This window comes from Callithrix jacchus, chromosome 22 (assembly GCF_049354715.1).
Source record: "Callithrix jacchus isolate 240 chromosome 22, calJac240_pri, whole genome shotgun sequence".
Lineage (NCBI taxonomy): Eukaryota > Metazoa > Chordata > Mammalia > Primates > Cebidae > Callithrix > Callithrix jacchus.
Window position 1 is genome coordinate 43071509 of NC_133523.1, and position 9775 is coordinate 43081283.

Sequence of the window (9775 nt, forward strand, 5' to 3'; positions counted from 1 at the left end):
GCACTTGTAATCCCAGCTACTCGTGAGGCTGAGGCAGGAGAGTTGCTTCAACCCAGGAGGCAAAGATTGCAGTGAGCTGAGATTGCACCACTGCACTCCACCCTTGTGGGTAACCCCCCATATAGGCAGCGAAGAATGAGAGCTGAGCAGAACCCTGGCACAGTTAGGGCTTGAGAAATATCTCACTTTATAGTGTTACCACTCAGCTATTTCCTTTTATATAATCCTTTATATAATCATATATTAGTTTATAGAATTAGGGCTTGACGAATCCCTTTATATAGTCCTCTATATATAATCATATAATAGTTAATAGTATGAGTGCCTAAAGAATATTTCCCTACATATATACCTATAATTATATCTTAGTTCATAATCGGAGGAATGCCTGGAGTGGACACAGTACAGAGCATGAATTAAGGAATAAGCAGCTTATAATCGGAGGAATGTCTGGAGAAGACACAGTGCAGAGCATGATTTAAGGGAAAAACAGTTATGCCAGGACAAGAATCCATGGCCCAGGTGGCAGCGTTCAGTATCGTAAAGATACCCGCTGTCTGGCAGGCTTGGGGCAAGAGCCACTCCTCCTGATAAAGGAGTTGTAGGACCTTGCTCCAGTTCTTGTGGAAGGCTGCCCTCAGAACGGCAATCCACCTTGGTGACTGTGAACTTACCAGCTCTTGCTACCGTGCTGCTTGAAAAGCATCTTCCTATAGAACCCATTAGAAGCTGCCAGTAACCCTGACAGCTCTGTCACTGCTATGTGACTTAAAGCATCCTCCTATAAATCTTCTTAGAAGTAGTGTGACCATAGATAGAAGTATTGCACACTGCACACGGCCCACCTTCAAGCCTCGGTGACCTAATGGGGGTGGACCCCTTACTGCACACGGCCCTTGCCTTTGTGGGAACAGGCCCCTTGCTGTGCACTGTCCACCTCCTGGCCTAGGTGACCTAATGGGGGTGGATCCCATGTTTTATTGCTCACGACCCAATCACTATCCTTAAAGATGATTTTACTCACTGCCCTGCCCCCTAACCTATGCATAATAAATACTCATATTTCTGGACATTTGGGGCCTTGTTTGACTCTGCTCATAGGTGGCGTGGCCCACCGAGCCCAGCTGCGTTTTTCTTGTGCTTCTGTGTCACTTCTGTGTCCTGTCTCTTTATTTCTCGGATCCTGCGCCTCAGCACAGCATAAGGCTCACCCCACAACCCTGTGGGGCCATCAGCCCTACAAGCCTGGGAAACAAAGCAAGACTCAATCTCAAAAAAAAAAAAAAAAGAAAGCCCTAGCAAATGGAGCCAAGGAAGGCCATGAAGAGAGGATTCTCATGCTTATATGCCTGATTAAAAAAAAAAAAAAAAAACTACAAAACTATCACAGTGCATAAAGCCCACTGCAACCTTACACACGCACACAAACTCCTGCAGAAACATCTGTGCAACAAATGCCTATCCAACCTTGGACTGTTGTCACCCTTGTTACTATCTCCGTAGCCAAGGAAAACTATTTTAAAACAATTACGTCATCCTCTTCATTTTTTCCTTTAAAAACTTTGTTGGCCGGGCATGGTGGTTCACACTTCAGGAGGCTGAGGCGGGTGAATCAACTCAGGTCGGGAGTTAGAGACCAGTCTGACCAACATGGTGAAACCCCATCTCTACTAAAAATACAAACAATTAGCTGGGCATGGTGGTGGATACCTGTAATCCCAGCTACTTGGGAGGCTGAGACAGAAGAGTCACTTGAATCTGGGAGGTTCAATGCACTCTACCAGCTGGGAGAAAATAACTTTAATATATACAACTGGAAAATGACAACATATCCAGAATATATAAAGAACTCCAAGGAAAAAGACAGATCATCCAGTATTTTTTTAAATGGGCAAAAATGAACTCAACCACACATTTTGCTGAAGAGACAATCCAATGGCCAATATATATATATATCAAAGGATACATAACCACCTTATCAATAACCAGAGAAATACAAATTAAAACCATACAATCCTACCAAATTGGCAAAATTTTTAAACTATGACAATACAAGTATTTGCAAGAGTGAGGTAATGAGAACTTCCACACATACATTTCTAATATATACAATTAGACACTGGCACAAACACTATGGAAAGTAATCTGGCATCATCTGTGAAGTTATAGATATACGTGTTAGCGTGAAAAAATACAGCCACAACATTTTGCAGCTCCTTCAATTAAGAGGTAAAGTCTATTTTTACCTTTGGAATCTGGGATGGCCTTTTTTCATTCCTTTTTTTTTTTTTTTCCGAGACGGAGTTTCGCTCTTGTTACCCAAGCTGGAGTGCAATTGGCGCAATCTCGGCTCACCGCAACCTCCGCCTCCTGGGTTCAGGCAATTCTCCTGCCTCAGCCTCCTGAGTAGCTGGGATTACAGGCACACGCCACCATGCCCAGCTAATTTTTGGTATTTTTAGTAGAGACAGCGTTTCACCATGTTGACCAGGATGGTCTCGATCTCTTGACCTCATGATCCACCAGCCTCGGCCTCCCAATCTTTTTTTTTTTTTAGTTGAGATGGAATTGGTTTCACCATGTTGGTCAGGCTGGTCTCAAACTCCTGACCTCAGGATCCACCCGCCTTGGACTCCCAAAGTGCTGGGATTACAGGCTTGAGCCACGATGCCCACCCTGGGGTGGCTTTTTTTTACTTCCTTCAACCAAGAAATGCAGCGGCAATGGAAGCAGTCTACACTTCCCTTCAGACACTTTGCTGAGTCTGCCTTTGTGCTCTGTGGGCTGCCATGTGAGGAAGACCAAACTAGCCCCATGGAGAGGCCTCATGGAAGTGAACAGCCCTTGCTGGCTTATGTATGCATATGTAGGCAATACAGTAACACTATCCTGACTTTCATGTCTACAAACAGGAGTAAACCCAAACAACACCACTTAGCCAGCCAGGCGCGGTGGCTCACGCCTGTAATCCCAGCACTTTGAGAGGCCGAGGCGGATGGATCACCTGAGGTCAGGAGTTCACCTGGCCAACATGGTGAAACCCTGTCTCTACTAAAAACTCAAAAATTAGCTGGGTGTGGTGGCAGGCACCTGTAATCCCAGCTACTCAGGAAGCTGAGGCAGGAGAATTGCCTGAACCTGGGAGGTGGAGGTTGCAGTGAGCTGAGATCAGGCTACCACTCTCCAGCCCGGGTGACAAGAGTGAAACTCTGTCTCAAAAAAAGCCCATCCCTGCTGGGCTTAGCCCCCAGCCAACCCTCCAGCTGAACACAGCCATGTTAGTGAACCCACACAAGCCCAGCAGAAGAACTTTCCAGCCAACCCACAGAATCATGAGATAAAGCATTGTTGTTTTAATCCATTTACTTCCAGGGCGATTTGTTACCTAAGAATAGATAACTATGCCTCGACAGTCTAACTCATCTGTCCCAGAAAAATGTGAACATATGTAGTACTTTACAGCAACACTTTTAATGGCATAAAACTGGAAAGACTCCAAATGTCATCAATAGAATGGATTTTTTTAAACTGTGGTACAGTCATATACTGAAACATTATACAGCATTTTAAAAGTACAGATTAAAGTTACACACAGTATGGATAAATATTACAAACATGTTGAATGAGAGAAATAAAGCACAAAAGTAAGCAAAGAGAACATATATGTGAGGAAACAAATAACTAAACTATACTGCTTTACAGGAGGCTGAGGCAGGAAAATTGCTTGAACCTGGGAGGCAGAGGTTGCCGTGAGCCAAGATCACACCACTGCCCTCCAGCCTGGGTGACAGCGAGACTCCATCCCAAAAAAAAGCACAACTAACAAACAGAAAAACTGTATTTCTTTATATAAGTGGACAAATTAAACTATATTGCTTAGCTCTGCATACATAGATGACAGAACATAAAAAAAAAACAAAGAACTAATGGCTATTCTGACTTCTATGATGATTAATTCTTTTTTTTCCTTCTATTCTAACATCTGTGTATGCATATCTAAGCAATACAGTGGCCACTACCCTGACTTTAATGATAGTTACCTCTGGGCAGCAGTAAAGAGATATGATTAGGAAAAGACACATGGAGAGCTCCTAGGGTTACTCTAGTTCTCAATACCGGTGATGTTTACTTCACAGTTCTTTACACTATACATTGTTTTATACATTTTTTCTTTTTTTGCTCGAGGTGAGGTCTCACCCAGCTGGTTTCACACTCCTGGATTCAAGCAATCCTCCCATAAAATGGCTTTAGCCCATTGATCATGAAAGCACCAACAAGACACCAGCCACCATGCCTGGCCTTGTTTTATGCATTTTTCTATATGTATTTAATAGCTCATAATAAAAGGGGTTTTTTTGAAAACACACAAAGAAATACCATTACACTGCCACCAGACTGGAAAAAATTTAAAAGTCCAATCAAGTTTAATCAAATGTTGTACAAAAAGTAAAACAAATGAAAGTCTCACACACCCTCGATGGGAGGGTAATGCACCACACCACTTTGAAAAGCAGGCAATATATGATAAAGCTGAAGGTGAGCATACCCGACTCAGCAATTCCATTCCTAACTACATACTGTCAAGAACTCTTGCACATGTACACATGTATATGCCCAGGCATCTTCTAGAAGAAAATGGTGGTTATTTGTGAGGGTTAAAATTACTGGGAGAGGCTGGGCATGGTGGCTCATGCCTATAATCCCAGCTCTAAGGGAGGAAGAGGCAGGAGGATAGCTTGAGCCCAGGAGTTCAAGACCTGCCTGACCAATATAGTGAGAGATCCCATTCTCAAAAATTAAAAAAAAAATTAAAAAAATAAAGATTACCAGGAGCAATTCAACTCAGGGTTGCCTCCTCTGGAAGGCCCTATCTGACTAGCCCAGAAAGAATTCATGGCTCTGTCTCCTGTCCTCACCTATCACTTCTGCTGCCAGTTAGCACAAGGTAGGGGGACGCTCAACTAAGGGGCTGAACTTACCTCTCACAGCAGTGATGTGTGATGACTGTCGCCCAGAAGCCCAGGACACAGAAGTTGAAAGATGTGATAATCACCAAAGTGAGGTTTATCAAGGACACGAGAAAGGCATCACTGAGACAGTTGTTGGACTGGGGCATGTAGGAGGCTAAGGAGGCAACGGAGCCAAGGCCTATGCCTGTGTTAAACAAAACGTGGCTCCCTGCTACAGACCACACACTCATATTGTACACGTCCGCTATCTACAAGAGATAAAAGTATAAGGGGTTGTAAAAGAAGAAGCAGAGGACAACAACAGAAACGTTTCGGGGAGGAGAGAGGGAGATATGGAAAGAAAGAATGGGGAAAGCAAGTTCTAAGAATAGGCAGCTGTGCTGCCCTGCAAGGCCTGATGGGGGAGTGAGGAAGACAGATTTCACCTTGGCAGCCACCAACTCTTGAAGGCCAAATTTTGCCCCTTCCAGCAGTAGACTCCGGATGAAGAGCCCAACGATGATGAAACAGGAGAGCAGTATCAAGACATACATGACCTGCATAGAGAGTGGGACATATCAGCAACCGTGTACCAGCAGGGGCCAACTAACAGTCAGGAGGGATCAAAAGTTCTGAGTGAGTAATGAGTAGGAGTTAGAAGAAAGCATTCAGCAAGGGTCAGGGGCCAGTGGGAGTAACAGGCCAGAGGAGTAAGAAATTAGGAAATCAACAAGCAACGAAGTGAGGTAAGGGCTAAAGCATCTGAGAATTTCAAGGAATCCAACACTGGTGGCTCACCTTCCCGGTGGACTTGAGCCCACTGATCATGAAAGCACCCACAGACACCAGCAAATAAAGAAGGGCAGGATCAGACTGCTGACTGGTGACCCACCATCCTCAATTCTGTCTGAGGCCTTCAAGGTCTCCCGGCACCAGAAGTACATGGAGGGTATTGTCCGTTCACATGCAGGATCTAGGGGGACCTGGCTTTGGACATGCCTGCTAGACAAGGTAACCCCTCCTCTTTTTTATCCCCTCTCCCACCTCTCTTTTCTCTTTCCTCCTCCCATTTCTTTTTCCTTCTTCTGTCTTCCTCTTCCTTGTCCCTCCCCACTCCTTTCTCCTCTTCCCTTCTACTTCTCCATTTTTCCCTCCTCTTCTTTCACCTTCCTCACCAAAGCCACTAGAGTTCGCCGTTAAGTGACATTTCTCCCATGGAGCAGGATACTTGAAGGACTGGCTCATGTAGAAGACAGTCCAGGAATTCATCACATTCAAGTACAAGCCAATGATGAAGCACACCTGGGGGCCAAGCAGGAAGTGGCTGGGGAGGAAGAGCAGGGACAGGAAAGGGGAGAGGACTTGAGAGAGGATTGGGGAACCAAAGGGATTTGACCCATGGAAGTACTCATTGGACACATTTCAGGAAGAGCGTTGGGATGGGGTGGGGTGTAAAAGTCAGGCCTGGGCAGCCAAGGGCTCCTCACCATGAAGCTGGAATACCCCACACCACCAATCCAGGGGGCAATGATCTTCCATACACCCATGCTACCCTGACGCATGCTCTGACCAGCTGCCATCTCCAGGAAGAAAACAGGAACCCCTACTGGGAACAGCATGAAGATGCAGACAGCTGCGAAACTGCCTGTGAAGCGGATTCAGGAGGGACTCTGAGAACCATCTGGCCTTTCAGTGCCTGGGCTGCTTCAGGAGTCCAGGAAAACATTCTCCCTACAATGACCTCTCCCAGGGCAACAGGGCTCATCCACTTCTTTTTTATTTTTTCCTTTTTTTTTGAGACAGAGTCTTGCTCTGTCACCCAGGCTACAGTGCAGTGCAATCTCGGCCCACTGCCACCTCCGTGGTTCATGTGATTCTCCTGCCTCGGCCTCCCAAGTAGCTGGGACTACAGGGGCATGCTACCATGCCCAGCTAATTTTTTTGTACTTTTAGTAAAGACAAGGTTTCACCATGTTAGCCAGGATGGTCTCCATCTCCTGACCTCATGATCTACCTACTTCAGCTTCCAAAAGTGCTGGGATTACAGGCATGAGCCACCACGCCTGGCCAGGCTCACCCATTTCTACATCTCTCAAAATCCCAAATGTCCAATTCCCTTGGCCCCCAATTCCTGGAAGACCCAGGTACCTAGTTTCCAGCCATTCTTGGACTGAGGCCCCCAGCTCAGCCATCCCCATGTTCAGATACCCTGAACCTCTATCCCTCTGGTGATTCTAGGTATACAGGGACCTGGCACCTATGCTGCTCAGAGTACCAGGTCTTCGGCCTCTACATATCTCAGAGACATTCACGTTTAAAGCCTGGCTAGGACTCTGTCTGCCCAGGTTTCCTGATCCCCAGATTTACAGCCTCCACTGTTAAGCCACAGGTAGGTAAAGCGCCAGAGATAATCTGGCCTCACAGAGAAGCCCACCTGGGCGAGAATGTACTCAGCTTTGCTGGACCAGAACGGATGGGCATAGAGGACCTCACTCTTTTCCTTCTCTGTCATCTGCACCTTCTCATATATGGGTTTCTGCTTCAGGACTGAGGTAGGTGCCACCTCCGGTATAGAAATTGGCTTGGGCTGCCTGGTCCTGGCCTGAGCCTCCATAGCATGGGTTTTCCAGGCCTGAGCCTTTGCAATCCGGGTGGCTGAAACTTGGGCCTCTGAGGTCCAAGGTGGTGCATCCCAGGTCCCCGGATCCTTGTCTTCCCGTGTTTGACTTCCTGAGCCACTGTCAGAAATCACTGTGTCAATGAGGTGTTTGCCAGCGAGGATGTCGAAGGCTGGGCCTCTGTCTTCATCACAAACAGACTCTCTGGGGCAGCTCCAGCTTCTGCAGAGGAGGGTTCATCTTCCTGAAAGACCTTAAGGACACCAAAAACCGTAGACTTTAGATTTGGAGATTTAAGATTTTAGATTTGGAGTCAAGTAATTACCGAGTTCCAAAATAATTCTCAACCTCTCCTTAAAGCAAACTTCATTTTTATCCCAACCACTGATATTCAAAGCACAAAAAAAATCTTAGTTAAGTTTCACTTCTTAGAAATGATTTTGAGCAGTGGCTCACACCTGTAATCCCAGCACTTTGGGAGGCCGAGGTGGGCAGATCACCTGAGGTCAGGAGTTGGAGACCAGCCTGGCCAAAATGGCAAAACCCCGTCTCTACTAATACAAAAATTAGCTGGGTGTGGTGGTGTGCACCTTCAATCCCTGCTACTCAGGAGGCTGAGGTGGGAGAACTGCTTGAATCCAGGAGGCGGAGGTTGCAGCTGAGATCAGGCCACCGCATTCCAGCCTGAGAAGCAGAGCAAGACTCTGACTCAAAAAAAAGAAGAAAGAAAGAAAGGAAATGTTTTCATGCAAGGGATAGGAAGAGAGATAGACCAACCAAGAGTCAGGAATCCCTGAAAACAAAGGATTTTTTTCTTTTATTGTTTTCACATGGAGTCTCACTCTGTCGCCCAGGCCCCAGTGCAATGGCGCAATCCCGGCTCACTGCAACCTCTGCCTCCCGGGTTCAAGCAATTCTTCTGCCTCAGCTTCCAGAGTAGCTGGACTTATGGGTACACACCACCATGCCCAGCTAATTTTTGTATTTTTAGTAGAGATGGGGTTTCACCATGTTGGCCAGGATGGTCTCGAACTTCTGACCTCAAGTGATCCACCGACATCAGTCTCTCAAAGTGCTGGGATTACAGGTATGAGCCACTGCACCCAGCCTGAAATCAAAGGACTTCTAAGAACACTGAGGTACTATTTGCAGAGGGCTTCCAAATTAAAGAAAAATCTAAGTTAATACTAAATCTGCCTTGTAACCTTAAAAAAGTTACTGTACCTTACTGAGCTTTCTAATTGGTACAACACTCAGATAGCTGGGCACAGTGGCTCACGCCTGTAATCCCAACACTTTGGGAGGCCAAGGCAGGCAAATCACCTGAGGTTGGGAGTTCGAGACCAGCCTGACTAACATGGAGAAATCCCATCTCTACTAAAAATACAAAATTAGCCAGACATGGTGGCACATGCCTGTAATCCCAGCTACTCAGGAAGCTGAGGCAGGAGAATCACTTGAACCTGGGAGGTGGAGGTTGCAGTGAGCTGAGATTGCACCATTGCACTCCAGCCTGGCAAACAAGAGCAAAACTCCAATGGGAAAAAAGAAACAAGACACTCAGATCTCTGCTCAAATACAGCCTCACCAGAGATGCCTTCCCTGTCTCCCTATCTTTTTTTTTTTCTTTTTTTTTTGAGATGGAGTCTTGCTCTGTACCCCAGGCTGGAGTACAGCGGCACAATTTCAGCTCAATGCAACCTCCGCCTCCCAGGTCCTGGTTCAAGCAATTCTCCTGCCTCAGCCTCCTGAGTAGCTGGGATTACAGGAATGCACCACCATACCCAGCTAAGATGGGCTTTCGTCATGCTGGCCAGGCTGGTCTTGAACTCCTGACCTCATATTCCATCTGCCTCAGCTTCCCAAAGTGTTGGGATCACAGGCGTGAGCCACTATGCACAGCCAGCCCTGTCCCCCTATCTAAAATAGTGCCTGCCTACCCACTACTCTCTTTACTTTCCTTCATGGTATGTCTGGTCTCCTGATTTTATTATCTATTTATGGTTAATTTATTCACTGTCCAGCTCTGCCTACTGCTCTATCTCCAGCAAAAGAATGGTGTTCTACCTCGTATCTGGGGCTATTCTTCTTGCTCTCCAAGTTCCCGCCATTCTGAATGTCTGTTGGCTCTTCAAATACAAGAGAACGGGCAAGGAGTATGCTGAAAAAATTTAAAAAGTTCAGTGAAAGAGAGGAAGAGAGAGGGAA

At 46.2% G+C, this 9775-nt stretch overlaps 1 protein-coding gene across 1 annotated transcript; it reads right to left on the reverse strand.

Annotated features, from left to right (window-relative positions):
* Positions 1–1766: 1766 nt before the first annotated feature.
* Positions 1767–9533, reverse strand: SLC6A16 (solute carrier family 6 member 16). Its single transcript, XM_078359609.1, is given in 8 exon segments — positions 1767–5218; positions 5396–5506; positions 5748–5791; positions 5794–5922; positions 6125–6251; positions 6437–6607; positions 7384–7789; positions 9508–9533. Coding segments are annotated over 8 exon segments (1257 nt in total). The 3' UTR covers positions 1767–4975.
* Between the last annotated feature and the right edge of the window lie 242 nt (positions 9534–9775).